This window comes from Cucumis melo, chromosome 5 (assembly GCF_025177605.1).
Source record: "Cucumis melo cultivar AY chromosome 5, USDA_Cmelo_AY_1.0, whole genome shotgun sequence".
NCBI classification, from domain to species: Eukaryota; Viridiplantae; Streptophyta; class Magnoliopsida; order Cucurbitales; family Cucurbitaceae; genus Cucumis; species Cucumis melo.
The window spans coordinates 9184925-9204129 of record NC_066861.1 but is presented as its reverse complement, the minus strand read 5'-3'; the positions used below and the strand labels follow the sequence as shown (position 1 = coordinate 9204129).

At 33.5% G+C, this 19205-nt stretch overlaps 1 protein-coding gene across 1 annotated transcript; it reads right to left on the bottom strand.

Moving 5' to 3' along the window:
• Positions 1-5372: 5372 nt before the first annotated feature.
• On the bottom strand, positions 5373-17661 carry LOC103496959 (uncharacterized). The gene is made up of 12 exons (XM_008459006.3): positions 17294-17661; positions 17020-17164; positions 15816-15911; positions 14312-14388; positions 13543-13622; positions 12936-12996; positions 12556-12623; positions 12321-12402; positions 10299-10382; positions 10135-10212; positions 6556-6675; positions 5373-5692 (listed from the first exon to the last, which is right to left on the bottom strand). The coding sequence occupies exons 1-12, from the start codon at positions 17459-17461 to the stop codon at positions 5516-5518; spliced, it is 1236 nt and encodes a 411-aa protein (XP_008457228.1). The 5' UTR covers positions 17462-17661; the 3' UTR covers positions 5373-5515.
• Between the last annotated feature and the right edge of the window lie 1544 nt (positions 17662-19205).

The window sequence follows — 19205 nt, the reverse complement described above, 5'->3', positions numbered from 1 at the left end:
TTATAAAATCAACAGTGTTATAACTTAAAATGACTATTTCATGATTCCAATCTTATGCAAACTCTTTACATAGGATGCCCTTACTCCCATGTCTCTACATGAACGATTTAGTATCACATCGTTTTTACTAACTATAGAACAGGCTGCATCCATAGTGTTCTCGAAATAAGGCGCCCAACCTTATACATACACTATAGACCGTTTGGGCTATAAACTCGAACTTGATCCACATTTATGTCTCTACATAAAGTTCAAGCCCACACTAGATAGCATCAGGACCTTGTTGATTGATTCAAGATTATAGTACTCTATTTTCACTACTAAGTCCTCAATAACCACTTTATTGAATAGAATATAATTTTAACTACAAACTACGAGTTGTAAGACATAAATTCCAACAGTTTTACCCTTAAGATTGCATTTTGCTTCTTAAGTCTCACTAATCCATTATTTAACAATTGGTTTAAAGTCCAACCTATAAATTGAATCCCTCTTACGCCAAAGAGAGGGTGGGGCCCCTTGTTCAAGACTTGGATTCAGTCTTTAAGGGAACAACCTATCTACTAAACCTATGATGGGCTGGAGTGAATTTCGTCTTACACCCTATGTCTCGGCTATCCACCCGATTTTACCCCTCAAAATGGAAGGCTTATTGAGCCAGTGCTGATAAGCTGCCCTCACCTATACAAATCTAAGAATAATATCATGATAAAGAATAAGTTACATATGTCACACAAATCAAAAAAATCAGTTTTTATAGTAAAACGATGTTATAACGTAAAAGTGACTATTTTATGGTTCAGTCGTATGTAAACTCTTTACATAAGATAACCTCCACTTTCATGTCTCTCTGTGAATGATTCAGGATCATATCATTTGTACTAACTACAAAATGGGTTGCATCCATGGCGTCCAACCTTATTTATGTACTATAGATCGTTTAGGTTATACACTCGAACTTGATCCCTGGTTATGTCTCTACGTTAAGTTCAAGTTTACTCAAGATAGTCTTGGAACCTTAGCTTATTGGATTCAAGATTTATAGTATTCAATTTCAATAATAATTTCTCATTAACAACTTTATTGGATTTATGATTTTAAATTACAAACTACAAGTTTTTATACATAAATTCCAACAAAAACTTCGCAGACAAATAAAAATTAAAATATAATTAGATAACAAAAATTATAATTTTCCAATAGTTGAAATCAGGATTAGAATATTGGTTTATTTCAAATTGAAGTTAGCATATTATAATATTAAAAGAAAAAACATGATCTAAAGTCTATAAAATATTATTTCCAAACCTAGTAAAATGAAAATATCACATATATAGATAATAGGGGTATTTTCAAAAATAGAACAAAGCAGCAAAATATTTACACCATATAAAACAATTTCGAAAATGGAAATAGCCCATAAGCCCACCGTGTAAAATACCAAAAATGTCTCATCAACAACGTGCGCATAATATATTTAGTACAACAACGCGCACGTAATACATTTGGTACACGATCATTTAATTTTGGTTATTGTTTGGTACACGATCATTTAGATTTGGTCATTTAGTTTGGCTATTTTTTTTTAATTCTATCGTTTAATTTAGTTACATTTAAATTTGGTTACACGATCGTTTAGATTTAGGTAGGTAAATCGTTTTTCTTTTAATACACGATCGTTTAGATTTAACTAAATGATTTTTTTTCCTTTTGGTACACAATCGTTTATTTCTTTTGACACTATCGTTTAGATTTGTTTACACGATCGTTTATTTTTTCAAGATTCTTTAATACACGATCGTTTAGATTTGGCTAAACAATTTTTTTAATTCTTTTGGTACACAATCATTTAGATTTTACTGAACAAATTTTTTCAAGGTACACGATCGTTTAGATTTGACTAAACATTTTTTTTTAATTCTTTTGGTGTGCGATCGTTTAGATTTATCTACATTTTTTTTTACATGATTGTTTACTTTTTTTACACAATCGTTTACATTTGGCTACTCCAATCTAAATGATTTTTTTTTCAAAATATTTTGTACACAATCTTTTAAATTTTTCTATTTTTTTGTACATATCGTTTAGATTTGGTTACCCAAATTTAAACGACGTAAAAAAGAATCAGAAAAGAAAAAAGACGATGGAAATAAATTGCAGCAGAAAGAAGAAAGACGAAGGAAAGAAATTGCAGCAGAAAAAAAAAGAAGAGGAAAAGAAGAAAAACGAGGAAAGAAATCGCAAGGAGGAAGAGAAGAAAGATAGAAATACACACACACACACACAAATACAATAGTAAGAAACACACACACACAAATACAATAGTAAGAAAAATCACAAATACCCTATAACTAATACATACTATGCACTCCCTTCAATTTTCTAATTTTTCCTCCCAAAAAAATAAATCATCTTCTGTAAAGGCTTTCCGGCGCATTTCCACCGTAGCTTTCTCTTCCATTTTTCCAACGTCGCTTTTTCACCATCGGTTTCTCTTCTGTCACTTTTCCACCGTTTGCATGCCCTTCCTTTTTAATCGGTTTGCACCACCCAAAGTATGGGTGAGTTGTTTCGTTTCACGCTTCTGTTCCTTCTTCAGCCTTTGGATTTTTCCTCTGTTTTCTGCATAACTCGGTAAAAAATACCGAGTTCTCAAAATTTTCTTCAAATTTCCTCCGGTTCTAACATTCTTCAAATTTTCAAATGGCTTTCCACCCGAATTTGTTTTCCACCCGCACCGTCGCTTTCCACCTTCTTCTTTTAGTACAAATTTTTGTTTTCCTTAATTCCGATTGATTGTAATCTTCTATTTTTGCTTCCCTTAATTTCGGTTGGTTGTCAAAATTAAAGATAGATCACATTTTATTTGGCATGATTTTAGGGAGGGTTGGGATTTGATTCTAAACTTAAGTATTTCCATTATATTTGTCATAATTAAATCACATTTTATTTGGCATGATTTTAGGGAGGGTTGAGATTTGATTCTAAACTTAATAGTTATAGTTTGAATATATAATTATTCAAGGTAAAAATCAGAATAATTAGGGGATATTGAAACCAATTGAATATTTTTAGAGATCTTTGAAAGAATATAATATTTTTTTGATTTAGTTAATAATTATCATAAGTGGGTGTGTTCACAAATACACTGTAATCGAATATGTGATATTTTATTTGATTTTTGGATCTCTTAAATATACTGTATTTGAATCTGGACAGTTCTCATTCGTTGAGAGGTAATTTCAGACCAAAAAAGTGGGAAACTATTTCAAGCAGTTAGTTTTGCCATAAATAAAAAAAAATAACACCCTTCGTTTGTCTTCCATCGTCGCTTTTCCACCGTCGTTTTTCCGCCGTCTGCACGCCCTTCATTTTTTAATCAGTTTGCACCGCCCATTTGCAAATTCTTGAAACGAGGATGAAACTGGAACATGTACAAAGAGGCGATAGTCAATATATCGACATGACTCAATCCATCTACCATCGAATACGATCTTCACTCGTTGTAAAGTCATGGAAAAAATTCAAAGGGAACACGTTTATCGAATAAAGTATTCACTGGTATATTGTATATAGGAGGGATGAATATTAAATTAAATTATTGTTTCATATATTATACGGGTACCTGTTTCATTTGTAGTGATCGTGTTTTAATTTGATGTAATGGTCGGATATTACGAAAATATGGTAGACAATGGCAAAGAAATAAAATGTATATAGCATAATCTTATGAATATAATGTTGGGAAGGCAATATTAGTTATTTTTCTAAAGTAGTTTAGAATAAAAAGATGTTAAATTTTCAAAAAGAATATGTTTTGCTCCGTTCTTCGTTGAAATTTATGTTTTAATGGCCATGAACGTTCCGGTGAATTTTGTATTTTCCTAATATTCAAATTTGAGATTGTCTTTCGGTGAATCTTGTGTTTTGGTTTCCATTAATTTCGGTTTGTTGGCAAGCTTAAAGATAAATCACAATTTATTTGGCATGATTTTAGGGATAGTTGGTATTTGAATCTAAACTTAAGTATTCCCATTATATTTGCCATAATCTTAGGGAATTGTTGGAATTTAAATTTGAATTTTAGTGATTTGAATTTTGAATGTTTTAAATGCTTTTCTATTACTTTTTTTTTAATGTTTTTGTATATGGTTAATTATTGCATCATGTTTATCATTATTTTAGGAAGGAAGAATTCATTGCATTAAAATTTTAGAACCGATTCATTGCGTTAATAGCTATTGAAGGAAAAAATCGGTAGCTAAAGTTTGAATATATAATTATTGAAGGGAAAAATATGAATAATTAGGGGATATTGAAATCAATTGAATATGGTTAGGGATCTTTGAAATAATATAATAATTATTTGATTTGGTTAATAATTATCATAAGTGGGTGTGTTTACAGATACACTGTAATCGGTTATGTGATAATGTTTTGTTTGATTTTCCAGGTTCCTTAAATATACTGTTCTCATTCGTTGAGGGGCGTTTCGATCGAAAAAAGTTGAAAATTATTTCAAGCAGTTAGTTTTTTCATAAATCAAAAAAAAAAATAACAATTTGCTATTTTGAGAATTTTCATTCTTATATTTGCCATTTCCACGAATTCCTCCAATTTTTATCCATATAAACCTGCTTATTAAATTAAATTTTCCTATGTCAAAAGTAAGCTATATATTTTATTCCCCATCCACAATGTAAGTAATGAAAAAAATTACTCGTAAATTTACCTATTTTATATCCGAAAGTACATACTGGAGCTGCAACAATACGAAAATGCCTCCAAAATAGTGGAAACTACTTTTGTTATTTATAAAATAACTCCAAACCATATCTTATAATCATAATTACATTTGTTAGAGGTAAAATTAAAAAATTAAACATAGACAAAATCGATTTTGTTAATTTTAAAATCAATCCTTGCATGACCTTTTATCTTACATCGAAAAGATTTTTAAATCATGAGTTTGTTCTACGTTAAAAGTTATTAAAAGAAGTCTATGCATCTGGTTTGGTTTTCAATTGTCTCAATTAAAAACACTTAAAGCTTTATTAAGTTAACTCTAATTACCGATAAAAATCAATAAGCATGAAGGACCAAAAGAAGTGAGCGTAGGAATATAATCCCTACCCACTGTCTTATTCTTTTTGGCTAGTCCTACGAAGACCATTCTCGCTTCCGAATCCAACTCCTAACCCCGGGTCAAGGATATTTCAACAGGCTCGCGTCTCCACCTCCAATGTCATTTGTTGGATTTATGGATTTTTTAGACACAAATTTCTTTTTAAAAAATGCAGGGATGAGATCAAAAGAATATGTGAAAAAATAAGACAATAATAGCAGAGGAGACATCACCAAAACAAACAATATGACACCACCATTTAGGGAGTAAATGCACTAAATCTTTCTTAATGTAGTGTCACCAAAGGACAAATATCAACATCAATCTGGACCATATTCCACACCCAAAAAAAAAGTACTAAAATATTTTTTTTTTCTCTGTAACATGAAATTAGAGGACGCCAAAGAAAGGATTTTTAATAGCAGAGTCGAGCTCAGAGCCAGCTGTATTTAGCACTGCCCTGTCAACCTTGTTTCTGGGCAGAAATAAGAACTCGCCACCTTCGATTTTCTCGAACCCACACAGCTCTAGAAACTCAATTCCTCCTCTCAGTGTACCCACTCTATCCTGTTGCATCCAATGGGTAGTTCAGGTTTAGTTGTTCATTTAACTCAAGGATATAATTTTATCGTCATAATCGTGTCAATTTAGTTCCTAAAAATTAAAAAATATGTCAACATTGATGATGTGAAAATGTTAACTACACAAATATTTGCTAATTTAGTACACGGTATGATAGACAAATTGGCACAAAATGCACTGTTATCAAAGTCGCAATTTATGATCCTTTTATATAAAGCAAGTAACTCTATTTCTTTCTAGTTGTTCAATTCATTTCCCCATATATCACATCACTTCGGCCTAATCAGCCAACATTTGTCTACAATACTGACAGATGTAGAATAATCATTAGAAGTTCAAAGACATATTTAGAACTTCGAGGATTAAATAGATCACCATCAAAGTCTACCTACCAAATTTGTATTTAACCATTTTCAAACAAAATTGACAATCAACGAGAAAAAGAGCAATTAACTAATCAGGTCACAAAATCAAGTTCACCATTATGATGTTAACACTCGGGATCAGAAAGTCCTTGTGAGAAATAGTGCATCCTTGTGATATGGTCAATTAGACTCTAACTGAAAACGAATCATTAGTTTGTGCAAATGTGTGTTCTGTGTTTTTTACCCTTCTACATGCAAATCAAAGATGCATATAGTGAATTGCTTTGGAATCACTTATTAATAATAAAGAAGCTTGTCTCCTTTCCAGAAAAAAAAAAACCATAAAGATTGCTTACTTGCAAGTTTGATAGTTCTTGCAAATAGAACATAAATTTACCAGAAAATTTTCTTAAAAAGAAGTGAATCATTTCAATAGACATCGGAAACGGGTAAAATAGAACCATAATTAGTGAAAGAGGCTACCTGGAAAGTTTGGTTGCTAAGTCTTATTTTTCTGAATTTCTCTTCATCAGGATTTTTCACCACGTTTCCCACATAAGTTAGAAGGGTTTGAAACGCTCTCTTCACTTTAGCATCGTCCTCCTAGAACAAACGTAGAAGTTAAGACAAGGGATCACTCTAACCAAATTGAATTTACTTTAAGGAAGAAAGATGAATTAAAATTATCGTCTCAGTAACTAACATTAAAGAAACTAAAATGAAACGACCGGTCTTATTCTCCTGACTGTTCAAATAAATTGATAGTTTTGAACTTCAAAGCAATAATATACAACTATGGCCAAAACAACAAATCCATACAGCCAAGATATTTGGTATTGCAGAGCATGTACAACTAACATGTTCTAAGTTGGGGCCCAATGCAGAAGCCAGAAGAAACAAAGAAAGCCCAAATATGTATTATTTTACCGTCCCTGCAGTCGGTAATCAACTATACTGGTTCCAGTGCAATTTTTTTTCTACGCACGCTTTCTTTTATGGAAAGAACTTTCAGCATCCAAAAAAACCAGCCCAACATTCTTTCCTTTTTTTACAATAAGCTCTCGTGGTCTTTTTTATTATTCCCCAATTGTATCTTTTGTGATTATAAGTAAATAATAAGAGAAAACAATATTGTGGTTTTTCTCCCTACACTAGGGTTTCCACATAAACTTGTGTGTTATTTTTTTGTCGTTACTTTCAATATAGTATCAGAGAGGGATAAAGACGAAACCCTAGACGACACCACTCTTGATGGAACCCGAACAGAGGAGACTGCCGAAACCATCGCCAACATCCATGCCGCTGTGGATGTGAGAATTGCTGTCACGATGGAGGACTTCTTCCGCCGCCTTCAGAGCACATTGATCGGCTCAGATCCTCTGCCACATGCACCATGGACCTCTTCTCTTGCCCTTAACCAGCCGCAAACATCCACGCACGTGCCAATCTGCTCACTGCTGTCCAACCAGTCACTAACAACCGTCAGCCTCTGATCTGCTTTGCCCAGCCACATACACTTTTGATCTGACATCAGCCATCATCCGATGCTCAGCTGCCAGTCCCTGTCCACCCACAACCCTAGCCTCCTTTACCACCTTGCCGCAAACCCCTAGATCTATCACTAATTCTACCACCATCCAGCTGCATCCTACTACAAAATCCTACCACTTTGCCGCAAATCCTAGATCTATCCAACGCTGCAGCAAACCAAATCCTACACCGCTATCCAACCGGATACTATACCTCTCCAGAAACTCGACCCAATTGCCACCCTCGTGTTGGTAATCCTTTACCTAACCGAAATTTGAGGATGGTGATTCCTCGACTCAGTCCAAACATCACCTACAAGGCTTTTCTTATGGTACCACCCCAACAACAACTAGACATGCTTCGGCAGCAGATTGTGACATTCGAGGCAACATAAGGGGCTCCAAACACTCCTAGCAATTTGTTGATTGAAATTAAAAACTTGGGAAACCCAAAGTATTTCCTTGGGATGGAGGTAGCTAGATCCAAAGATGATATAAGTAAACACTTGATTTGTTGATTGAAACAGTCATTCTCGGATATCGTCCTGTTGATACCCCTATTAAGTTCAACTGTAAACTGGAAAATTCAGGTGATAAAGTTCCAGTTGACAAAGAAAAATACCAACTCCTTATAAGAAAGTTGATCTACTTGTCTCACACTAGACTGGATATATCCTATGTTGTGAGTGTTATTAACTCATTCATACAGGTCCCCTTAAGGAACACATGGAGATTGTTAACAAAATTTTGAGGTACTTGAAAAGACTCCTGGTAAAGTGTTGGTGTTCAGGAAGACCGGCAGAAGATGTATTGAGGCTTATACTAATTTTGACTGGGAAGGGTCTATTGTTAACAAGAAATCCACCTTTGGTTATCGTATCTTTGTATAGGCAATCTCGTAACTTGGAGGAGTAAGAAGCAAGAAGTTGTGGCTAGAAGGAGTGATGAAGCAGAGTACAGGGCTATCAATTCGGGGACATGTGAGTGGATTTGGCTACAGAAGGTTTTATCTGACCTTCATCAGGATTGTGAGGTGCCGATGAAATTATTTTGCGATAATAAGGCGGCTATTAGCATTGCTAACAATCCAGTTCAGCATGATAGAACTAAACATGTGGAGATTGATAGAAATTAAAGAAACACTGGACGATGGTAGCATATGCATTCCTTACATTCCCTCGAGTCAACAGGTTGTTGATATTCTCATCACGGGGCTTCTCAGACAAAGCTTTGATTCATGTGTTACCAAGTTGGATCTTATTGATATTTACATCTCAACTTGAGGGGAGTGTTAAAATTAGTGGGCTTAAGCCCAATGGTAGATTCACCGTAAATACTTTTTCCTTTTCTACAATAAGTTATTGTTGTCTTTTTATTATTCCCCAATTGTATCTTTTGCGATTACTAGAAAATAACAAGAGAAAACAATACCATGGTTTTTCTCCCTGCACAAGGATTTCCATGTAAACTTGTGTGTTATTTTTTTGTCATTGCTTTCAATACCACCAAGACACTCCAACCAAATAAAGGGCTCCAGCTAAGTAAAATGTTGCCTATAGAATAGTTAAAAAAAATCTTCAAAACCAAATCCCCATGAGACATAAGGAACCTCACTAAGAACCAAACCTCGCAAGGTTCCTTATCTCTACCTCTAAATACTCTATCCTTCCATTCCCCCAAAGATCTCAAATCACAACACACACCCCCAACAAACCACAAAAAACGGTCTCTCTCTAAATGTTGAATGGTGGAAAAATTCCTCGATTGTTGCATGAAAGTTCCTTTGCCCAGCAAAACTAACATCGAACTCCGGCATAAAATAGCTCCAAGCATATCTTGCATATTGGCAATCCCAAAGGAGATGATATAAGTCTTCCACACCCCTCTGACACAGAATACAACAAAAAAGCCCCACAAGAGAGGTCCTCCTTCAAACCAACCTATCCAAAGTTCCATACAAGCAAGACTTGCCAAATAAAGAACCTAATTGTCTTACCTATCTTGATCCTCCAAACCACAACGAACATAAACTTTCTGCTAAGAGAGGGATCCAACGACAATCTAAAGAAAGAATTACAAGAAAAGGCTTCACTAAGGAAAGAAGAGAGGTAACCTCAGTCGTTTCCTTATTGGACATGACACCCTTGTGGAGTTGGTATCTATTGAGCACTAGTATCTTTTCATTGAGAAAAGTTTTGTTCCTTAGGAAAGTAAATAAGTAATGAATGGAAAGGACAACTATTTCGTGGACAAATGCAAACAAAGCCATGCCTTGTTAACCCTGGTTAGAAAGGAATCGGCAGAACTTTCAATGACAGAAGTAGGAGTTGGGATGATTTCTTTGACTTGGTTAAGTTAGTTCAGAGCTCCTCGTTGGTGCACGCTTTCAAATTCTTTTTCAATTATATCCCATATGCAAGCAATTGTACTTCCATATGTGTGTGCTAGTGCTAGTGTACAGACGTGTAAAATTACAATTCTGTGAGTTCCGGTCTGCGTTGGGAGTGTTCTATGAATTCTTAAACATACTTACCTTGTGATTGGACTTTAATGATCGCAAACATTCTCTCATTTGCTCTGCCTTTGAAGCAGGTCTAACTGGTAAAGACATCTGCAGTTACAAACAAACATTTAATCAAAGAAACTCTAAGCAATTCAAAATTGAAAGAGTACCAAATCCAACAGCACAGGCAATACCTTTTTCTCTTCAACAACAGGTGCCGGAGGTTTTGCAGTTGAAGGATCTTCTGGTGGCAATCCAAGCCTCCGTCTTCTTTCTGCCTGTGAAAAAATAACTTCTTTATAATAAAATCACAGTCTATTATCATTTTGCTCACAACTTACAAAAAAACAATATGATAAACAAAAGAAGAATTTTAACCTTTTACCAACTAAAGGACTATTGCTTTTGGACCAATCACAAATGATAAAAATGATTAAAAAAAGCACTCTAATTGTTGAACAAAATCAAGACTCGTTTCATGATAAGCCGAATTTCATTGGTAGCACAACCTACTGGGGATTCTACTTTTCTATTCATCACCTATTCAAAATGGCATTTCGTTGATAAGATGATATAGAACACTAAATGGTCTTTTTAAATCGGTTAGCTTATCTGAATTGTTGTTTCTATATCATCTCATCAACCAAATGTCATTTTCTATATTAAGAGAAACAATACTAACAAAAAAAGAAAACAAAACAAGTATAAGTTTAGTTACTAAGGTTTTAGGTATGCATCCATGAGGTCTCTAAAATATTAAAAACATCTCTAATCGGTCTCGGACTTTTAATTCCACATGTAATAGACTTTTGAGAATCTAATAGAACACTGAACTTTCAACTTAATTTCTTTTTTTATATCCGTGAGTGGCCGGGCCAGCTTACGCGCACTTAACTAATCTCACAGGACAACCCACTTGACCCTACAATATTTGGATGTCAAGGAAACTCGTAGGAAATTAATTCCTAAGTAGATGGCCACCATGGATTGAACTCATGACTCTTAGTTATTGAGACTATGTCTCTCTATTTACCACTAAGCTAATCCATGGTCGTTATTAAACTTTCAACTTAATGTTAACAAGTGTCCTTAAACTTTCAATTCCATGTCTATATTCGACATTTTTTAAATCGGAACATCTATTATATAGAAAATGGAAAGTTAGGGACCTTACTATACTAGATACAAAATTTTATTTTTATGTCTAATAAAACATTTACTTTTTTTTATAGGAAAGAAGATAGAATTTTTTTTTCTTTTTTTTATACCAAGGCAAATGTAGAAAAGCCTAAGGACAAGGGGTTAATCAAGTAAACTGTTAATTTCATTAAAATATAAACAGTTAATTTCATGTCAAGGACCTCCTAGATACAAAATTGAAAGTTCAAAGATTTATTAGTAACTTTTGAAAATCGAGGGATTTATAATTTAACAAAAAAACTATTATAATAAAAAAAGATCACTTACATAATTCTCAACAAATCTCATTATATTTGGAATTAAGAAAGATACATAATATCCACATCCTAGCTAGGCCAGGTTGACTTTAAAAAAGACGCACTGATGTGACAGACTTCACAAAGGAGAATTGAACTCATGAGTTCAAATAACTTTTAGAGAGATTGAGAGATCGGGAAGGGATAAATGACATCGGTTACTACGTAGTTTTTGTATTACGAGCTTGGTCTTGTTCTTTTGGATTGGAGAAGTCCATTTCTGTAGTTAGTGTCAAACTCTTTTTTCTGTTGAGACTTGGTTTTTTGTGTCCTTGTATATTCTTCCATCTCTAAAGTGTGGTTTTTTACAAAATAAATAAATAAACAAAACATTTCCAGGACCAGCAGACCAAGCCCATTAATAATTGAAATAACCAGCTGCAGCCAAACCATCCCACAAGAACCACACTTATGAACCAACTTCTATGAAACGATGGGTACAGATTATTACTTGTTTTCATAGCTGAAGTTACTAAAGAATTGAGAGTAAAAAATGTAAACTACGAAAATAACACTAGATAGTACATTCCGCAAACCAACATGCAGCTATGCATTTAAAACATCTTTTTATCAATCTGCAAAGTGAGTAGAAAAGAAATGCACATTGATTCATGAGGAATAACACACAAAAAAAATAACATTTAAAAACAAAATCCTATACTATATGATGCTTAGTTGATTTAATACGCACAATTTTTCAGGATTAGGAACTATCACTACCTTGTCCTCTTCAAGTTTTTGACGAATTTTCTCCCTGGCTCTTTTCTCTTCTTCTTTTTCGGCTTTTCTCAAGGCTAATATTCTACAATAGGAAAGATATTTTGCATAAAAAAGGAGCAAACTTGAATACAATACAACATAGTAATAATGCTTTCAATAGCATAAGAACAATTCCATTCATGAACAATTCTATCTACCAAATATAAAAAGACCATAACAAAGACCTAAAAAGAACCTTTTTCTCTCATTTTCTTCCTCGATCCTTTTCGCTTCTAAGAGCTCCTTCCCAATTCGAATTCTCTCCTGAGAAAACAAATACATATTATATTATCTATCTGAGGCACATTGTCAGTCATAAAAAGCTAAGGAACACAACAATTCTACTTTTAACTTTTTCATAGCCTAATGACTTCTAATTCTATGAATCTATCACCAAAGAAAAGAAAGAAAAAGGAGCTTAATTAAAACAAAACCAGGACGTAAACATGAAAAAGCTAAAGAAATGACAAGAGAAAAAATTTATAATAAACAGATGGCAAGCTTTATCCTGATGTTCCTCAATGATTTAATTATTTCTTGAAAGGTTGCTATAAAAATGAACGAAGCATAAAATACCTTTTCCCTTTCTCTTTCCGCTATCTTCTCTTCCTCCTCTTTTTTCTTCCTAGCCCGTTCCCTAAAAGATAATTCACCATAAGAGAGAAAAATAGGAAGCCAGTCCCCAACAGAACAAAACAAAAACAAACAAAAAGAGGGAAAAAAAGCCACCTAACAAAACAATGCTAATTGGCAATCATGCAGTCAGGAATCTTTTCTTAATTAGATTGAGAACTTTGTTGCCTAAAGATTTAAAAATATGACCAAGGTGGTGTGCAGTATCATGACAGGTATGATCTCCATAAAATTTTGGTTGGAAAATGTCTAGTGCTTTGAAGGTACATGGTCAGAGATTATAACTTAATTGATAGAACTGTTTTCCCTACTTCTCGTTGGATTCTCTAGACCGAGGACTTCATTCATTTGTATTATTCCTTTTTTATGTCAGTAGCAGTAGTAGTAGTAATAATAATAATAAAATTTGCAATCCTTATGTAATGCTAATTGGAATCCTTTTCAAAATTTGTTGGCTTCTGAGAGATGCTGTTGCCTCCTCCCCCCACCCCCAAATTACGTATTTTCTCTTTTCAATACTAGCACAATATCCCTATGAGTGACCCTGTACCTTAGCTCCTGCTGTTTTGCTTTCAATTGCTCGGGTGTAAGAGAAGGCTTTGGAGCCTCAACCTTTGTGTCCTTGGGAACCTGAGAAATAAACACAAAGTAAGGTCTCATTCCCTCCAAGAACTAAACAAACAAAGATGGCATAATCCAATTGACCTGCTACCTCTGTCAATAAATTTTAAAATATATATAGAACATGAGTTTGGCAACATAATATGTATAATAAATAATATGAAATCCTGCCAATGAAGATTATTGAAACAGCAAGGTTAGTTGTCTTTTTTCTTTTTTTTCTTTTTTTCTATTTTGATAGAAACAACAACTTTCGTTGAGCAAGGTAGGTTGCCATATATCATCTTGGCTAAACTGTGTCAATTGGTTCGGTTTTATAAGATTTAAACCCGGATATGTTCAGTTCATTTGGTTTTTTCATCAATTTGAGCAGCTTTGGTTGATTCTGCCAGCGTTTTAATACACTAGAGGTTTTGAAAGGTTCAATAAGCTTTTTTTCTTTGCCATGATCTGATTTTTCAAAGCTTCTCCTTTAACTAGTTTTGCTTTTTCCATTATATCAGTTCAGCTTCAGTTTAGAACACACAAACTTGCACCTAAAGAAAACAAACAACCAATCAAATTTATCTACTTGTACCTCTACAAAGACCCTATTCATACCTTGATGAATAGAGATTGTTTTGTATGTGTGAAGCAAAGTAGAGCTCCGAAACAAATTAAAGATACAAATACTAAAAAATAAGAACAGCAGGGCATACCAAAGGCATCTGATCTATCTCTGGATCATTCTCATGTTCAACTACCCAATTGACTGCTGCCTCAAGACTAGCATTACCTAAAATGAGAGAAATTGAAACTTGTTAATAGATACATAAATGATAGTTCTATTAAAATGAATATCCATATGTTATTGATAGAACCTAGATATATTGAATATAAAAAATAATAGAAATACATGATAAACCAATTGATTCAAGGTACTTGGATCCTCCCTCCTTGAGATCATACTCAAGCCTAGCCTATCTAGAGATCACTCTCAAGCCCTAGTTTATATACCAAAAATTGCTTATCTTCTCCATTCACATCTCCCTCTATTTATAACCAACAAATATAACTAACTCCCTAACTAATTACTATTATGCTTTTAATACCCTTATAACCCCTAATGTCAATCCTATTTATTATTCATGAAAATATGGATATATCTTTGTTCATTTCATTAAAAAGATGGTCTAACAAACTGAGTGGATGAGACAAACTGAAAAGAATTACCAAAATAATATATTAGCAGTATTCTGAGGAGCATGCTTAGGAATTTTACAATGTTTACACCATCATGCACAGTTCATCAACAAGGAAGTACCATAAACATATAAGACTAAAATATCCTAACTTAGGTTTCAGTTTTTCCAATAAGGAAATATATTCTGAACCTATTATCTTTGCAAATCTACATGAACATATAAGATTTTCTACTTCTTTTTTTTTTCTTTTAATGAAAATCTAATTTTATTTGAGCAAATGAAATAATACACGTGGCAATCCAAATAAAAAATAAAAATAGTCCACCTCAACAGGAACCAGAAAAAATAAAGAATTACAAGAAAGGACCCAACAGCTGAGGTTAAGAGATATATAACAAATAAGTTTATATTAACATGGAAAAAAGTGACAAATTGCTTTAGTGCTCCCATTACAAGCATACAAAAGACCCCCGGCAAACCATAGTAGTTACAACAAGCTACTCCAAACCAAATCACTTTTGTTGGAACTTGGAAGAAGGTTAAAAAGGGAGGTTCATAAACACTCCAACAAGAGTAATGATATTTGGCCACATATACCACCTCCTTCCAGCATTATCATGAAATAAGCCTTTGGGCCCAATAAATCCATACACCATAGAGGAAGGCTTAACAGCATTATTCCATAGATCCTTGGCCCCTCTCTTTTTAATGTTTTGGTTGCATTAAAGCTACTCTTAAATGTTGCCCTTCTATCTCTGCTATCACCTGAGAGAGTCTGAATCGTTTAAAGAGCCTACCCCAGCACATTCAATTAAATGAACAATGGAAAAAGATGCTTAATCTAAAAGATAAGAATTGAATTTAACCATATTCTGCTGGTCGAAGTTATGAACATGGATACTAGTTTGACTAGAGAGTTCCGATAAGTTGATTATACTCAAGTGATGAAGAAATAACATTCCAAGTGTTTGAACTCAAAATAAAAGAGATTTGCATTCTGACTTTAAAGACAACTCACCAGAATAAAAGAGTGCACGGGTTGCTCGTGCTGTTGGAAAGCCCATAGCTTCAAGTTCCTCTAATATATTCTTGTTCACCTCAGGCACAACCATTTCTTAATACAGACAAAAAAAAATTAATGTCAAATGTTTACTGAAGTGGCAAAATGCACCAGTGAGCAAATAAAAAAACAATTAAAATGTAGCTTAGCTTGAAATTTTAGATTGCATTAACGAGCTTTCTTACCAATCTCCCATCGTAACACTAATCTTTTCTAACATAGATTAATTTCTAACGATATACTGTTGTAGTTAAGAGGACGGCTTCATAGATAATTTCCATGCATTTGCATGATGATGTGACTTGAACGTGCAAGATCTAGAGATGATGAATTTAAGGATATACAGTGAAGAGAGGGAGATGGTGTTGCGAACAAAGGTTTCTTCTCTTTTTATATAAGAAGTAACCAAATGAAAATGCATGGTGTTACTTGTTAGGCATGTAAGTTCTTCGTTTGTTGTGTCCGTTAGATCAATTTTTTTTTTTTCGTTCAACTTCAGGTTAAATACGTTAGTAGTCGAAGGATAGCTTTATACGAGACATTTTGTAAATAAAGGTCAGCGGGAACCTATAAATAATGGCAGTAAGTAGGTTATATTCAGTTTTTTTTTTTTTTTCTTTGATTAACTAAATCTTCAGGGGGCTTTCACTTTTCACCTTATTCTGGTATAGCCTTCTTTCTAGGGTCCAAGAATGACAGGAAGGATTCTTGCCTTCAAGTAAATATTGTAGAATAGATCGATTTAATATAACATAATGACTTCTCATATCCCACATCAGGGACTTAACTTTGTCTTTGAAAGGATATCCATCAAAGAAGAAAGGAAGTAAATGTCTCAATTCTGAGTGCCGTTGGACAAAGAATGAAAAGATGATTATGGATTCTATTTTCCTTTCATTTGACATTATGGATTCTATTTTCCTTTCATTTGACATGAACCAGAAATTTGTAGATAATGCAACTAAGGCGTCTGTTCTCAATAAACTGAACTCTACAGCTAGCATTGTCGAAATGGGTGCCCCTTAGACAGCCACAACTCATTATCATTCAACCTAAATTTTCACCTATCAGTCACGCCCTGGGTTCATTTCTACAACTATATTTTCTCTTTTAACATGATTGGAAATTTAAAGAATAGATCATGACGAGAATTGTTCCATACCTTCAGACTTGCTAGCACTTGCATCTCCGCCATCTTCCGCTTCCACATCTACCTTTCGGGCCTCCAAACTTATTGGTTTTGCAGCCTCCAAAGTCTTATCAGCAAACTCGGTATGGCCAGTCCTTTTCGTATGCAAATCACTTTCCTACAGAACCAAAAACCACAAAAAGAGAATTGAAAAGGCCCAGCTCTACTAAATTCAGCTACGAACTCCGGAAAAGCAAAGAAGTGAATTGGAGATTAAAATTAGAAGAAAGTAGTTCGAAATTCATACCGTCTTAGACCGGCAGGGCTTGCCGCAAGCAGTGCAGACGAGATTGAGCACTGCTTCGGTGGACTCGGAGAAGTTGGAGTGAGAAGTGAGTTCGGCATGTTGTTGAGCTTCTTCTACGGATTTGAAGAGTGCGCCACAATCTCCGCACTGGAGCGATAGGCCGGCCATTGATGATATCCAAATAATTGGACTCGAATCGAAATGCTAGCAGCAAATCGGCAGATTGGATTGGTCCTTCCGCCTATCGATCCGTGTTCTTTAGGATTCGGATTGCTTGTGTGATGGGAAATGCGATGAATTGGCGGTTGCGTTTCTCTTTAGTAGAAAAATGGTTTTGTTAAAATGCACCGCAATCCATCGGCTAATCTAATCTAACCAACTTCCTAATTGCATTTTATTTTCTATAAATTACAAGAAATTAAATCAATTTTCAACTTAACTTTTTACTCTCCATAAGGATTTTTCCATTATTCAGTTCGGGTTATAGTTATAGGTCTCGCAATTATCAACGCACTTAATTGATTCAATTGAGTTATTTCGATTGGTCCAAAGTTTTAAAATATGAATCATTCATTTTCAAAAATTTTTACTTCAATTCAAGTTTGTTTGGTATGAATTAGGAAAAAATATGTTTTTCTATTACTTTTGAGAATAACCTCCTTAAAATAAAAATATATATTGTTTGGCAACTGTTTTTTAAAACTCATTTTATTTTTTAATGTAAAACCTTGTTTGGTTCGTTAAACATTAAATATGTATTAATTTTAAATCAGTATAAATAAAAGCGTCAGTAGAGATAACAGTCGACTATTGTGGTCAGTGGTGTTATAGGAATGGTGGTTGGGGCCGACAAGTGGAGGTTATCTTGAAATAGAGGTCGAAGGTCAGTCGAAAGAGGGTCGTTGGAGGTTGGTTGGCAATGTCGATGAAGATGGTGGGAGGAGGTCGGCTAGTGGATGTAGTGAAAAACTGTGGTCAAAGGTTAGCGACGATTGTCGAAGACGATGACTGATGATTGAGGGGAGATAGTGATCAAAGTTTGGTCAATGACAACTCATGGAAATAGTGCTTAAAGATGGTGGTCGTCGGAGTTTTTTATATAAATTAATAGAGATTAACTATTAAACAGTGAAAATTCATTTTTCTAATTAAAGGTTGATTTTTAGTATTTTTCCTAAATCAAACTTTATTTTCTAAAATCGTTTTTAAAATTTAGTTTATGTGGTTGAAAAATAGGTAAATTTTTTAAAACAACTTATTGGTTAATTTAATCATGTTATCCCAAACACACTTTGTTATATTTTTATGGTTGATTCTTGTTTTTATTTGATCCCTATTTTAAGATTTACATTTTTTTTAATTTTTAATTTTTAAGTGAATAATCAATTTGAGTCTCTTTAGTGTCAACATATATTAATTAATTTAAAAGAATTTTAATAATTTTAATTAATTAACTTTTGCTATTATTTTCCATTGGGTATTAAATTAATTTTTAAATTTATATAATTACTTTAAATTGATTCAACATGAAAAATAGGTAGTATTTAATGAAAATTTTCTAGTAAGACAAATTTAAAATAAAACTAAAAAATAAAGGAATAAAAGTGCAACAATTTAAAATAAACATATTAAATTAGAATCAAATCCAAAACTAAAGAAAAGTATAACATTTTGAAACAATGACCAAATATAAATTAAATCCAAAATTTATGGACAAAATTATTTGGCCAAAAATATATTTATCCAATGTATATATTTTCATTGCTTTGAGTCCCATTCAATTCAAAGTTGTTTTAACTAAATATTCTTTTTACGACAAAAAAGATAAATATTATTTTGAACTTAGAGGATGCTTCAATTAAATATTTGTACTTTTACTTGTAGGGCACCTTTCTTGGAGTAGTATGGTACA

Bases quoted from the DNA above. Each gene is read 5' to 3' on its own strand.
- LOC103496959 (XM_008459006.3), bottom strand. From the start codon at position 17,461: ATGGCCGGCCTATCGCTCCAGTGCGGAGATTGTGGCGCACTCTTCAAA. The intron at 12,403-12,555 runs GTTCTTTTTAGG...TTCCTATTGTAG, and splicing joins GAAGAAAATGAGAGAAAAAG to AATATTAGCCTTGAGAAAAG. The intron at 5,693-6,555 runs GTAGCCTCTTTC...TGGATGCAACAG, and splicing joins TTAGCAACCAAACTTTCCAG to GATAGAGTGGGTACACTGAG.